Source organism: Hylobates moloch, unplaced genomic scaffold (assembly GCF_009828535.3).
Source record: "Hylobates moloch isolate HMO894 unplaced genomic scaffold, HMol_V3 SCAFFOLD_42, whole genome shotgun sequence".
Classification (NCBI taxonomy): Eukaryota; Metazoa; Chordata; class Mammalia; order Primates; family Hylobatidae; genus Hylobates; species Hylobates moloch.
Window position 1 is genome coordinate 1,413,188 of NW_026652317.1, and position 16,159 is coordinate 1,429,346.

The 16,159-nt window shown below is 39.1% G+C and overlaps 1 protein-coding gene across 1 annotated transcript in view; it reads right to left on the reverse strand.

Moving 5' to 3' along the window:
* The window catches only part of LOC116463564 (carbonic anhydrase-related protein 10), a 515,683-nt gene extending 500,073 nt beyond the window's left edge, over positions 1–15,610 (reverse strand). Inside the window, exon 1 of the mRNA XM_032146727.2 lies at positions 15,526–15,610. Coding sequence (XP_032002618.1) covers positions 15,526–15,586 — 61 coding nt within the window. The 5' untranslated portion in view covers positions 15,587–15,610. The remainder of the gene's footprint in view (positions 1–15,525) is intronic.
* Between the last annotated feature and the right edge of the window lie 549 nt (positions 15,611–16,159).

Genomic DNA, 16,159 nt, shown 5'->3' on the forward strand with positions numbered 1-16,159 from the left:
ATGGTGAATTTTCCTGATGAAAGTAGAAAGGCAGCCAGTGGATGGGCAGCACCGGGGACAGGAATAGCCGATGGGGCATTGTGGGGAGATACTGCTGCTGGCTGGGCTGCTCATAACGGTGTTCACAGAGAAGCCTCTGGCTGAACATGTGAGAACCTATGAGTAAGCCATGTAGGATTCAGCTGGGTCAAAATAAGATAAAAACCACAGCATGAGCAAAAGCACAGGTAAGTGACTGCAAGGTGCCTTCACCAATCCTGAGTTGGTAAATTGGAGCCAAGTTGGAAAGGTCAGTCTATGGCACATCATGGAAGACTTTAAAACATCACTTTCAACAGCGTGAACTCTTTAAGAGTCAGTGACAGGTACTGAAGGTTTCTGAGCTTGTAGTACCATATCCCCTACAAAGCAGCTAACTCAAATAGTCTTCCTCCTTTACAAAGAGACTATGGTTGGCTGCATCTCACATGTTATGAATTTGATGCTAATACCAGATCACATTTATTAAGCCATTATTATGTGCCTGATAATACTGTACTAAATGCTTTACTTTCATATGTCATTTAATAATGCTTAGAAAAAATCACTGATGGGGTTATTTTTTTTTTTTGAAAATACTTGGAAAATGGTTTAATGATGTTTTACAACAGAAATGAACTCTACAGTTACGGTAAGTTTAATATATATATATATAATTACAGCAGACAAATGCATCTACACAAAATCTACCATTTCATTCTGATTCACTGTCACCTACACAATCTTTCCCAAGCCTACAGCCCCTGCAGTCAGCCCCAGGAGAGGGAATCATCTAAAGGGCACATTGAGAGAGACAGCACCGCTCATATTCCCCACCACCTCCTCAGGCCTCAGGAGCTGATGGGGTTATTTTTAACTCCATTTTACAGATTAGAAAACTGAGATACACAAGAAATTAACATACCCAAAGCCAACCAGCCTGTAAGAGGCAGAGTGTGGGTTTAAATGTAGCTCTTAATCATTCTCAACTCAAGCTATATGGCATCTCAGTGGATTTAAACATATTTCTGCATTTTAATAGTTAAATAAAACACTTCTAACATCATTTCTAAATTGTTTCTCCAGTGTTCCCTCTCCTCAAAAATCCCCAGTACTATAATTACATTTGTCATCTTTTTATCTTCCTATGAATTATTTTTTAAGATCACCAGATTAATAATAAAATATTTGTAAATTTAAATTTTGTTCAAATTTAATACAATCCCAGTGCACTGCTTTAGCATGAAATCTTGATTTCCATCAACGGCATATCTATCCATCTATATATATAATTATTTTCACATTATTTGGGCTACATTTTAGGAGGATGTTGCTTTAATGAACACAAACCATATATTTATCTCACATGAATTTTTGGCCAAACACAATAATGTGATATAATTTTAAATAAGTAAAAAATGCTTATATAAGTAAAACCTTAGAAAGAAACAAGCCAGAATATTAATAATAGTTGTATTGTGGTTATGTGATTATAAGTGATCTGTTTTTTCTCTTTTTTCCAAATTATTTTAAATTGGATTATGTTAGTGTTAAAATTTTAAAATATAATCATGTGAAAAATGTTCTTTTTTTAAAAAAAGAGAGATTATAAAATAATACATTGGGAACTAATCAGCAACTAATGAAATAATGCCCAAATGCAAAACATGATGACGTTCCATGAAGGTTCCATGTACTTAGAGCTACCGGATCTCATTAAATCACTGGGACCTAAAATCAGGCTAGCTGGGGTGGGTCTACACTCAGCTTCTCTAAGTACAATCAATTTAAGAGAAACAGGAGTAGGGGTTTAGTGGATTAGTCACAGCAGGCCATTAATCTCTGCATTCTCAGTTGTAATCCAGCCTCTACCAACGAGATTGGAGGAAAAAAATCCCACAAAAAAAACCAAACACTGGGAAAAGCTCTAAAGCAGGCTCCCTAGAGACAGACATACTCAGGTCACAGTTTGCTTGTCTTTACCTAACATCAATACAGTATTTATCATCTGTCCGATTTCTTGTTGGTTTTCCTTTTATGCCTTTTGCTGAAATGCTCAGATCAGATATATTTGAAAAGGAACCATACCGCAATCCCAGGAATAGCTCAGCATTTAATTATCATTTAAAGAAATCCTTCTCTCAAGTGAATATGAAACATAAAGCAAAGCTATGTTTTCATGTTGAGAATAGGTTGAAAAAAACATGGGTAAGGTTACTATAAACACAAATTAGTGCTTGGGGAAGCAAGTAAGTCTGAACAATGAAAAGGAAATACAGTAGCCAAAGTTCAGTAAAAATGAGTGACAGTTTCAAAAATTGCAGGGTAAATAGTGTATCTGTTATCATAAATGGATTAGACCATAATAATACCTCACTTCTTTATTGCTCTGGCAAATGATCTAGAATTTACTACTGTATTAAGTGGGAAAAAATAATAAGCAAATTCCTGAGCCAGGGTTCTATTTATGTCACTACTGTCAAGGCCGAATATTTATTGGATTATATGAGACCATATGCCTACATTAGAGGTTTTGATAAATTTAAAATGCAGTCGTAAACTAAAAATATGTGGCATTAATTTCTTAATTTTTAAAAAATTATTAACATATGGGCAAGACCCAGTAGACGGTCTCTGAAGACGATGCTATGAAAAGACATGATTATCTCCCTTCTTATTACCTTTAAAATATTCCCCAAACACTCTAGTTTCCCCTAGTGAATCAGATTCAGCCAACCTTAACTGATTATGTGCTATGTGCAGACATTGTGCTAAACACTTTCACATGCATTGGCTCATTTAATCCCCATGTTTTACATGATATTGCCAAATTCCTTCCTAATTTTGCTCAACGTGCCTTTTATTCTTTTAGCTTCAGCCATAATGAAAGCAAAAGCCACCATTTATCAAGTGCATTCTATATGCCAAACACCAGGCTCCATTTTTTTTATTTCAAGCCCGCTTAACTCCAAAAATAGGTGTTATTGCCTCCAATTTACAAATGAGGATACTGACACTTAGTTAGAGATACTAAATAACTTCCTAAAGTCACACAATAAGAAACATCAAAGTTGAGGTTAAATAGTAAGGTAATGTATAATGTTTTCGATGAATGCTCTTCAATAAATCTGTAGCAGTCAATGACGACCCCTAGACTCTTTCCCAGTGTTGCACTAGAGGGTGACAAGGTAATCATTCCACAAATATTATTTGGGTTATTTTTCTCACAATGCCTTATGATTGCCCATCTAGAAAGTCGTTTTCCACTTTTCTGTTCACTCACAGTCATGAAAGATCTTCCTATATTTTCATCTTGTTGCCTCAACATTGCAAAAACTGGGGAAGTTTCGCATGAACAGCAAATTTGGACAACTTTCTGTAAAAGTCTCTTAATATACTAAAGTTCCCAAGTTGGAAAGGGACCTAGAACCTACTTAGTCCAATATGCTTAAACTGTTTAAAAGGAGAAAACTGGCACCAGAATAGTAAAATTAATTCCTCCGTGCCACAGAAGTAGTAGTGGCAAAACTAACACTAAACACAACATGTCCTAACTTCCATCCTAGTAATCTCTTCAGCAAATCACGTAATTCTATCTTCCCTATAATGTATAAAAATGTGCTCCAGGAACAATACTTAAGAACGCTTAAAATTCTAGACCTAGAAAAGGTATTTGTTTATTCTTCACCACAGTTTCCTGTCTCTGATCTAACTTGTTATGCAAAATAACATCTTGAATCCCATAGCTATTTAGGTTTGTTTGATAGATTTTGAGATAAACCATTGCTGAAAGGATGTTTGAAAGATTAGTCACTACTCTACGTACTTGTTTACTCTCTCACGGAATTCAAGCACATTACTAGAGCCTCATAAACAGGTTATACGTTACTTTCGGATATAATACAGTAAAACGATAAGGAACTTCATACTGTTTGACCCAATAATCACAATATTGAGATTATTTTTTAAAAATAATTTGATAAATATCTACTTAGATAAAAACAAGTGCCAAAAATGTCATGAACTAGAAACAACATATATGCTTAAAAACAAGGGAAAAGTTAAATATAAATAATGCTATGTTACATGGATAAACTACTGTGGAAATATAAGAAAAAAATGCATATTAAAGTAGCAGATACTAGCTAATTGTTCACAAACCATTTTCCCTTTGCTCCTGGCTACAAGGCTAGCCTACAACTCTCTAACTGCTTTAAAATAAGATGTTAACGGGTGTAACACACCAACATGGCACATGTATACATATGTAACAAACCTGCATGCTGTGCGCGTGTACCCTAGAACTTAAAATATAATAATAAAAAAAAAATAAGATGTGGCTGGCTGGGCCCTTTGACTCACGCCTGTAATCCCAGCACTTTGGGAGGCCAAGGCAGGAGGATCGCTTGAGGTTGGGAGTTTGAGACCAGCCTGACCAATGTGGTGAAACCCCATGGTAAAAAAAATAAAAATAAAAATAAGATGTGGCAATGTGACTGACCAGAAAGGATGCCCACAGCTTTCCTTCTTGGCCCACAAAAACCCCTCCCATGGTCTCTTCCTCTACACTTTTTTCCCCATCTGGTGATGTTGATGCGGAGGAAAACTTTGGAAGCCACAGGAGGTAGCAGAGCCCCCATCAGCCTTGAGACTCCCAAGTCACTACTAAATACGGAATTTTTTTCTTTTATCTCTTTCCTCTCACCAAGCACCTACAGGCCCACACACATACATTGACATCTATTGGACAATTAATGCAACTAAGAAGTAAGCCTCCATTGTGTTATGTCACTGAGATTGCCGGGTGTATGTGTCAGGGTCCAGGATATGCTGAACTGACACAACTAGGAAGCAACATGGGGAAATATTTAAGATATAAAGTTTCTTTTTAAAGTACAAATTGGAAAAGTTACAGTTTCAAAATTTAGTGAACAAGAATTTGGTCTATGGGGAGTAATTTTTTTCCTAAATTTTTTTTCACAATATTGTATCATATTTGGTATAAAATACACTCTAATTCCCGGCTTCACTCACATCTGTGACACTGAAACACTTTGCATATACAGTCCCTGTCTTGCAAGGAGCACTGATCAAGAAAGAACATCTCAGTTGGATACATGATTGGCCTAAACAACCAAGGCATAAACACAACTCTCATTCATGAAGTTGTTCAACTTGTCTTACTTTGGATGTGGACCATTATATGCCTTTACCTGGCTTAGTCAAGCTCTAATTTAAGCAGATCTAAAAGCAGATTAAAAAAAAACAAAAAAGCCTGCACTAACTTATACACGTGAAATTGCACGTGGCTCTCATTCAGCCAATAAAAGTCAGTGCTAAAACAAACTAAAAGGCCACAAAGAACTTCACCACTGTGGAAAAGCAGGAATGAAACTTGTTACAGAAATAAAACATAATGACTTCACTACTTTATATTTCACTCTACAGGGGTTTGAGTCACTGTAACTTAGAGCCAGTATCATTATGGTGCATTACAAGACTTAGACATCAAGTGACATATTTCTATTCACACCCAGGTCATACAATAGAAACTTGATACTCACCGATGTCTCACTTTAAAATCCCCAAACATCCATAATAGGGCCCCTTTGCTTTTCTATAACCCCTTTTTATTTTTTCTGTAATTAAGATTACAAGCAAACAACAACAACAAATTATCCAATCGACCATCTCCTCACAGTTGTAAAGATTAACCAGGTGATTACAGGGTGAATTCACAGCCAAGGACAGTAAATCCACTCTGTTCTTTCAATTCCTAGGCTGCCAGCTCTTCTCTGGTAAGAACTAGTCAGCTACACCACAATTCTGTTACAAAAGGCCAGAGGGGAAGTAATGTTTTCTGACACAAGACTGAAAACACCACAGAGACCACAGTAATTTCCTGTATTGCTCTGCATCAAGACTAAAAAGTGGGGTAGGCTATTCTCCCTAAAGGACTCTAGTTCAACACACTAGCTAGGGAACAGCGAGCTTTCTGAAGCGTTGTTTTCTCCCAGGTAGGAACTTGGTAAGAAATAGCATACATGTTCTAAGCAATCTCCTCAAGTAGGAAGGGAGAAGACACGGAGAAAAGAACGACAATGTATCCACTGATCTTTAATTGTCCTAGTTCAAGCGTTTGGTATGGTGTCATAAATACAAAAGAGCCGAAATACATTTTAAACAACTGTAAGTGCCCCAAATAAGGATGATTTGTCAAATGGAAACAGGAGTCAGAGCAGGGACTAGAAAACTATCAAACATATTGCTCATTGGGAAGGCTCCCATTCTCTGTGACTCTGCACACTCAAAAACCTACATGCAGTAGAAGCAAGACAACAGCTGGTAGAGGTGTCTTCTTCATCTCCCCTCCCTCATGGTCTCAGATCTTGTCCCTCAGTCTCCCCTGAATGCAGAAAAGCCACTCTCAATTGCTCCTTGTTATTCATTTATGTATTAATTCAGTCATTCATTATTGAGCATTTTCTAAATGCCAGGCACTGGGTTGGGTAATGGGGAAAAACACACACACACATCTGTGTGTCACTACATACACATTTTATAGGGCAAAGACCATTGCTGTTTTGTTTGCTACATTTTATCTTATGCCTGGCCCAGTGCCCACCTCATAGGAGGCATTTGTTAGCATTTGTGGAATAAATTAACAAATACATTTAACACTGGGAAAAAACATCTTCTATATATATTACTTTATTGTTTATTTCAAGAATCCTCTGAGGTATTTATTATTATTCTAACCTTGTGCTGGAGGACAGGCCTATGCTCCCTCAATAATTGCAGCTATCAGAATTGTTTTCCTTGAGGGTAAAAGGTAGCTGTGTGTGCAGTGAGAGACAGGGGAACAGAAAGAGAATATGTTGACTCACATCCTTCAGTAAATGTGTTTATTCCAACTCTGGCATTGCTGCCAAATGTGTTGCAAAGCCAGCAAGACTTGGCTCTGGAAAAACTCACCCGAATGTCACAGGCCTCATTTCCTACTGCCAGCCCCTCTAGCCACCAGGCATGAAGTATTGGACAAAGTTAAAGATTAATTCTTCATTTACTGTGACAAAATTACCACCTCTGCCTGATCAGGAAGCAAAGGCATTTGTATGCTGTCTCCTTCCTAATAACCATTGATAATCTCTCCACTGCCATCCTGATGGCCCCCTAATGCAAATGTAATCAAACCCCACACTGGCTATTCCATTACCAGCCTAATCTTGCTAATAAACAGCAATTGTGGCTTTGCTATAAAAGTGATCCTAGATCATCTGTCACCACCCAAACCTTCCCACCCCAACCCCTGACTGCTGGAAATCCTTTAAAGTTCTGTTTAAGTTACACGAAATAAAAACTGCAAAAAAGTTACAGAAAACCTTCACTAATCAATGAGTAAGATGATAATAGACATACTGTAAAATCCACGATCAGTCAATAGGGTCCCGGCTTTTTTTTCCTAGGGTGTAAATATATGGCAATAAACTAAGTAACAAGATGATATAATCTCTGTAATCTATATCTGGGTTATTCCAAAGCTTCTGGGAAGCCATCTGGAACCAGGGACAACACTGGAAAATGATCAGTGGTCTGGGCCAAGTGGAGCATAGCTGGACAAGAGCCAAAGCTTTAATACTGACTGGTCTCTTCCTAATGAAGGATGCAAACTGCATACTTCCTTGGGCATTTAAAAGATGCCTTTCATGCACAGAGGGGAAATGGGTGATTTTTACTGACATTATTATATGCAAGGGATTACTGTTATTGAAATGATATACCTTAAATACTCTTCCATCTCAACCTCATTCATCACACTACACTCTTTAGTTGTGACCATGTTCACTTTTTGACCGTCTCCTGAATTAATCATGTCCTATGTCCTATCTAATCTCCCTTTCTTTGCAAATGCTGTTTCATATGATCATCCCTCTCTCATCACATCCCTCTTGGTTAAGTAGCCAAAATCTTCCGCGACAACTCTTTAACATCCTTGGAGACTCACCCTAAGCATCCTCTACTAACACTACTTACTCTCCTTCTCTACCCCTCCTACTTTCAGGATGAGTCAGATGTCCCTTCTCTCTTCTCCTCCAAACACTTTCTATACCTTTTTATTACAATGCCTATCACATTCTGCTGTGACTACCAATATTTTAAAAATCAGTCTCTTACTAGATGAAGAATTTTTGGAGGAAAAGTCACTGTCTTACTTATGCTGGTTGGATTCTGAGTACCTGATGTATAGCGTATCCTCAATAAATGTTGAATGATTAAGTGGACAAAGAAAACAATTTCAATTTAGGTCTCTACATTCATTCTATAGTAACTGAACCATAGATGGGTAAAATGGATATATCATTTAGTTAACCATGGGCATATTCTGTTAAGTGAATGTGTATTCTATTGGAAATAAGAGTTGAACAGAATGTAATCAGATAAAATTGCTACACAATGCTTTGTAGTGCTTTGAGCAACTGTTTTATGTCAAATAGTGTATCTATTGCTTAGCCCACAATTAATCTTTATGACACCAATGCATGTACAGATGATTCATTTCTCTTAACCTTCATCTAATGCTAAAGACATTGTTATTATTATTCAAGTACAAATTGAAGACATTTGTATTTGCTTAACCTGAAAATACCAAATCTCAAAGATCAGGATAAATGAGGGCCACAAGAGATTTATAAAAAATGAATTTTTAAAAAAGTCTATCACTTAGAATGTCCCATAATGGGCTAATTGATCTATTAGGCCAGGATTTTTTTTTAATGTGTTTTGTGATCAAGAATAAATGTTGACAGAAAAAGAAGACAAGGAGTTGGGTTTCTAAGTAATTTCTTATTACAATCAAAGTAAAAATATTAAGTTGCACACAAACTTGATTATGTCATTTTCCTTAGCTCCCCATTAGCTAGCTCCTCATAAGTAAAAGGTAAGGTCTAAGCTTCTTATTGTGGCTTACAATCCCCTTCACACTGGCCTAAGGTTATTTTTGTAACCCCTATATCCAGTCATTTAGTCCGACCTATCCACTCCATATGCCCAATCCACCATAGTTTGATATTTTGTTTTTTAAATGCCTTCTTGTCTATGAACATACTATTCTTGCCACATGATATGTGTTCTTTCTCCCTGTTCTTTTGAAATCTCATGTGTTCTTCTAGGTCTAGTTCAAATGTTTTCTATAAATCTTTTCCCCTCCCCACTTGCATCTACCAACAGAGTTAACTGCTCTTCCTTTATGCTTCCATTATACTTTATACACATTTCTGTTTTACAACATGTACTCTCTTGTTAAATACTAATGACCAAGTATATTGTTCATTTCTGTGATTCCAGTGCCTGGCATACAGTTTGCTGTCAATACATTTTTATTGAACATAGAATAAATGATCAAATAATCAATTGGCATTCACAAAAACTGACCCAAAGTGTCAACAAGTATTATTATTGATGTCAATGATGATGATAATGATAATTTTATGGAAGCAACTTCAACTTACTGAATGATTAATACATGTCAGGCAGTGTGGCAGATTCTTATGTACATTTTCTATACTTCACATTTTACAGATGAGGAGTTAAGGCACACAGAACTTAAATTACTTATCCAAGAACAAACAGAGAGTGAATCCCAAAGTTAGAATTCACACGTCTGCCTATCTGGCCTCCAAAACCCAGGCTTCCTCTCATATGATGTGTATACATTGGCCAATGGCTACTGTATTCCAGATACCACATTAGCCATTTTACAAATGGTGTTTTGTTATCCTTACAATTACCTTGTAGGAACAACAACCTTGACAGGTAATTATCATCTCTGTTTTACAGATGAGCAAGCTGAGACCCTACCTCCAGCCCCCTCTAGTCCACTCCCTACAAAAAAATTCCAACTCAACTGTCTACAATCTCAAACAGGCTATAAACTATATAAAGTACAGTGCTAGTTGCAGACATGCAACAGAAATTTAAAATCCAAAGAAATGTTAGAATTTCAAACAAATTTAAACCAAGAATCCATTGAATCAATGCAAAGATGCATAATACAAAAACAAAAGTCACAAAGTGAATAACCATATTAGGACACTTCGTATTCTCTCAATTCAATAGCTCCCTAAGTGGGCTCATCCCAACTTTCCAGTATCTCCCAAAGTGAATTTTTTGTTTCAGTTGGGACATTCTTTAGTGTACATCCTCTTGTTTCTATTCCTCCTTTTTGATGATGAGGTCGCCTCTGTCTCTTTCATCCAAACCTCCAAAATCAATCTAATATACTCCTTTTCTTTCATGTCTAGACTTCTCCCTTCTATACAATTTATGCCAATTATTGAACAATTAGACATCATTCTTATTCCTTTATATCACAATGCATTTTAGCATTACAACTTTGCATTTATAATAATATCTTAAAAAATAAACATTACTCATATTACTTTATATGATTCTAAACTATGTGTATGTATGTCAACTTTGCTTCTATAACTATATCTTAAGTATGGATCATATATAGTAATGACACAGATGCTTTACACTTGCATAATGCAAAAAATATTTATTCAAGAATCACTCTCTGAAGTTTCCCTCAGCAATGCTTTGAAATAGGCAAAGCAAATAAAATTTTTATTTTACAGATGAGGACTGAGATTCTGAGAGGTAAAGAAAACTGCCCAAATTTATAAAGGTAATGAAGGTAGAGTCATATTGAAGGATAGGTCTTCTGATTTCCATATTCTTTCTATAATGGCTTGCTATCATACACATTTATGATACCTAGATCTCTTTTTGACCTTAGTCCCAAGTATGTAATGCTTAATTAAGGTGATAAATTGAGACATTAGTTACTGACTTAGGCTAGTAATCAAACCCCTTTCCCCAGCCAAGAGACTGGGTATTCATATCGACATTTATTTTTTCCCTTGGGATTTCATACAACCCCAAAAGACTTTCTTGACTCACTGTCTGGAGAGTTTTATCTATGATGATGGTTATCTGTCAGTAACTGGGCTATATGACATCACATGGGAAACTGGATTTAAAGAAACCACATTGCTAATGAGATCATCAGATAAATAGTAATTGTAAGGGTGGGGCTTTTTATTTGACAGGACATTCTATTTCAAGCCATATTGAAAGCATATGTAGTTTGGCAGTTTTGAGGCACTTTGAAGTTGGGTCCATACTGCATTATAATATACAACGGAAAGAAAAATTCTGCTGATCCCCTGGGTAATAAGTACTACATGGTTTCCAGGTAGTTTAGTAAACTTTCCAAGCCTCAACTCCATATTGGACTCATAGGGATAAAGTGGGTTATGCTCATGACTATGCACCAAAGCTTAATGCTACCAGTCTCATTTGTACGAGAAGGAAAATTAAGAGACTTTTCAAAATTGTTTAGCCAAGGCTTCCTGGAAAATAGGATTTGTGCTCAATGTTATAGATGTGCTTGCTGATGATGGTTTTCTTTTTGCTTTTAAAGAAGTTGATATGGAAAAAGGTAAAAGCTCTACTCCACCAAGAACCAAGCCTATACAATGTCAGATTTGTAGGAAATAATGACATCAATGCATGCTTACTATGTGGTAGAAACTGTGCTATGTGAAAATCATTGGACACAATATCTCATTTAGCTGATAGAACAAACATGTGGGATGTGTACTGTTATCTCTTTTCTACACATAAGGAAACTGAAGTTATGCCATTTTAATGTTAAGATTAGGAAAATAGTGTAGGAAATATTCCTTGCTTGTAGAGATTGCTGATCCTAAGATGCTAGAGGCATTTGGGTAATAGCCTCATCTGATTGATTGACAGGGTAATGTACAACTCAAATGCTACCTTAATTCTAGCTCTAAATTGTAATCATCTCAAACTTTTACTTCCAAATTCTCTAAGACTTAAATTCATTTAACCTAATTTATTCTTTCAGAGACATCAAAATAAAAAATATTAGATAAAAATATTTGAAAGGAATCTTGAACCAAAACATAAATGATATACTGAATTTTGACTCAGGTAGACCTGGATGTGAAACCTCTAGTCTGAAGCTCTGTGGGCTTTGGTTGCTACACCTATAAGATTCTCCCACAAATTCTAAGAATAGATGAATTAAATATGTGCAATATATGTACAATGTGTGAAAATGCCACATAATTCAAATGGTTATTGATGTTATTATTATGAATAAACTGACAAACAAGTAAAGTTACATAAGGAGGAAGTAGGATGTATTGTAAAAATTAAAATCAGGCAGCTCTCGTTTGACCAAGAAATTTCTCTCTTCATGCTGCTAAGCATACAATCTTGCTGATCTGAGCTGCTTTGGTAGGAAGGAAATGGTGCTCTTGCAGTACACAGAAAAATCACTTTGGTTCTCTCTCTCTCCCTCTCTCTTTCTGTCTCTGATCTCTTCACAGACCCTGGATGCCTTACATTTTCAGCAAAGTGAGATCTGAGTTTAATGGAAAGCCAGAAGAACTCCCAAATCATGCCCTTTAGCCTAGCTGTGTTGCATTAAGTAGCCAAAGCTCATGTGATCTCGCAAATAAAAGACATACATGCTACTGACCCAGCGCCTAGCTAAGCCTAGCCAAACAGTCCCATTTTCCAACAGTTTCATCAAAACCAAATTATTAGCCCAGAACCATCAAATATGCCAAGCCCAGGTGTCTGTACTTGAAGCAATGTATCCAAATAGGCCCAAGGAGAAATTTGGGGGTGGGTTAGAGGAAGTGTTGGAACCTTTGGTTAACAAAACACTAAGCTACAAAGCACCAATGTTTTCCAGAAAGCAAATGCCACCAAATGAAATTCAGTCAATATATCTTCCATATGACAAAGCTACCGCCAACATTTTCCTTCTGTAAAGTGTTTAGACTACAGACTTTCACTAGCCTTTTCCAGCCTGGTGTTTCTCAATAACGAAGCCAACTCTATCAATGCTTCAAGTATCAATGTCTGGCGACTCTGTAAGGATTAGCACCCATTTAGTGGTCAGGAAAATTCATTCCAGGATGCTAAAGAGGTGCTTTGTTTTTAATTTTTTTAATTTAGGATTTAGTCGATTCTATGATCATAGGGTTACGTTCCTCTCAATAGAGCTCAGTCATGAGCAAATTAAAACTGCAAATCATGGAGACAGAAATGAAAGATCCACTAAACTCTCTCGAAGCCACAATTATTCAACCTTAGTGCATTGCATTTCCTGTACATCCTGAGGCTGCCAGCTGGAAAAAGAATGGAGTCTGAGTCTCCCAAACTGTAGCAATTGTGAGTCATAATCATATTACTAATAATAATTCTCACATACATGGGCATTACTGAACGAGTGGCTCTGTTACAGGAGGATGAGGCCACCCTGACCATGGAGAAGAACTGGCCTTTTAAAGTTGCTTATGGATGTCTCAAATAAAGAGTATATGATGTTGCATCCCTGCCTAAATGTCTTCATAAAGTGCAAATTAATGCAGATCCTAACTAGGCATTTGGAACGCTAACCTAGTTTTCTGTGTTTAGCTAATAGCTAGCAATTTTGCTTACACTTTTATCCTCTCATTACATAGCAATAATGATTATTTAGTAAATACATGTGAAAGGCCATGTACTCCATAGCACACTCCTCCTGGGTTGGAAATAACCCCCCTCCTAATGCTTCCATTTGAATAATTTAGTTGCTGATACACCAAATCAAATACAGCTGTGACAGGTATCCCACTAATGCTTTTTTTGGAGGCTAAGATCAGACCCTTTCTTAGCCTGTTCCCCTCGGTGATTAGCTGGCCAAATTCAGGGTAAGGGCTGGGGACAAAGAGGGTGCTAGAGGAAATCCAGAGCCTTAACCAATGTTAACCCTTTATAAATCTTAAAGGTACTCAGATGGCTTGTCTGATTTGAAAATTATTAATGATACTGGGGAGAAGTAAGGAAAGGCTATTTTATAACTAGTCAAATATTCTGGAACAAGGCAGAGAGTTTGGAATAGACATGTAGAAGAGAAAGATGTAAAATATGGCCTTGTGAGATGCCACCCAGTTCATATCTGGACATATGACTGATATAAACCTTTACAAGTCACTTGAGAATTTCTACTCCTAGATGCAGAATGGAATAATAGAAGTCCCACTAGAGGAGTTGGGGTGACCCCAGGGCACATTTTCTTGTCTGCCAGGTACACAACACGTCTCACTGATGTATCACAGAGACAAATTTCTTAATAGGACAGCCAAGCCCCACACAGAATGATTTCGGACAACAGAGTCCCATTCCTTCCCTACGAGGAGAAAATTGGAAGCGAGACTGGGATTTGGAAGAGTCCAGGGTGAGGGCAGAACTAGGGTTGTTTTCTCCTATCCAGAATCAGGTCTGGCTTAAAGGGAGGGGAATGACAGGGCTGAAGGAAGAGGCAGGAAACATGTCTCTCCACCCCAATGCTGCTTAAATGTGGTTGCTCAAAGGGGCAATATCCTGCTCTCCTCTTCTGATGGGAAGTTGGCCATGTCCCCAGTTCTGCAGAAGGAATGCAGGCAGAAGGGAGCACTACAAATGGGCTTTTCCTTGGGTGCTTAAGTGGCAGGTGTGAAGGGAAATGGGGTGGGTGCCTTCAATGGGAGGAGCCACTGAACTGGGGAATACTGCTGGTCCAGGGGCTTTCCCCTTTCCCTCCCAGCTTCCTCCCATCCTCAATTCCCTGCATCAACAAAGACAGTGCTCAAAAATCAGAACCTGTCCTAACATACTCAGGCACAGGTGTCCACAAGCCCAACCTCCTTCACCTCAACACCCTGAAATCCCGTTTGCTCTTAAAAGCACAGACAGGCCCAAGTAGACTGAGAGGTCTGAGCCAGCACATCCTTGCTACCGGGAATTAAGAAACACCGTGATGTCAAGTGGCATTTGTGACACTGTAGTGCTTTAACAAGAAAATTGGGGGGTAGAGGAGGGTGTGCCAGCAGGTTTCAAAGCATCACAATCTGTCCTGATGTGTTTGGGGAAGGCATGGAGGACAGATCTCTGATCCCTGCTGGTACTCTCCAGTCCCGCATCCTCCCGCAGTCTCTCGAAAGTGTTTAGATACCCGGGCAGGGCCCCGCGTCCATTTTGCCAGCCAGGAACCACCGAGTTTGGGAACTTTGAAAGCCAGGGGATGGGGGTGGTTGTTGCCAAGGCTCGGATTTCGGCGCCAGAGTTCTCAGCCAGGAAAGCAGTTGAAAATCAACACCCATCTGCCTGTTCTTTCTCATCCCCCACCACTTTTTCCTTCACCCTTCTAGGACTGCACACAGATCCTAACCCCCCCCCCCCCCCCCCACACACACACATACACATTCACACACCCTTGGGCTGAGAAGATTTTTGATTCTGAAGGCGGCAAACCCGCAGAACTGAAAGGGTCTCGCCACCCCCCTCTCTGCCCCGCGGCTACATACAATAAAACCCCATACACCCCAAACATCACAACACAATCCACATCAGCCAGTGACTCCGGCGCGTCCCGTACCGTACCTGATATGCAGACGATGAAATTGGCTTGAAGAAGAAAAAGCACCTCCCAGACTATTTCCATCCTCTGATTCTCATTCCAAGTGCATCACTCGACGGGAAAACAGGGGGGGAAGGGGGCAGCCCGACACGGCACACACACACATGCACACGCGCACACACTTCCGAGCGAGTGCACACTCGCACCCCCACCCGACAGCCGGCCAGGGACAGTCACCCCCAAGATCAATATCGCAGTTTGAATTGTTCCGGCAAATCTCCCCTCGGACTCGACGGATGTGCGCCCCAGATGTGCTGACACATGTCCGATGTCTCGCTGCCTTGGAGGTCTCCCCGCTCGCGTGTCTCTTCTCTTCGCCCCAGCGGCGGAAACCGCACTAGCAGCGGCGGCGGCGGCAGCCACCTGAAGCCACCAACACTGGGCTCTTCCAGCAAAAACGAGACCCCGATTCGCCTGGCGCCCCGAGAAGACATAGACGATAGCCCCCCCCTCCCCGCCGGGCCGCGCCGTGCAATTCCGGGCTCCCGGGAGCGCGTGGCTCGCTGGCTAAGCCCAGGCAGGTCCGCGGCAAGTTGCCCTCGAAGTCCGCCCCGCTCACCGGGGCACGGTCGGAGGGTGGCTGCTGCGCTCCGGGGC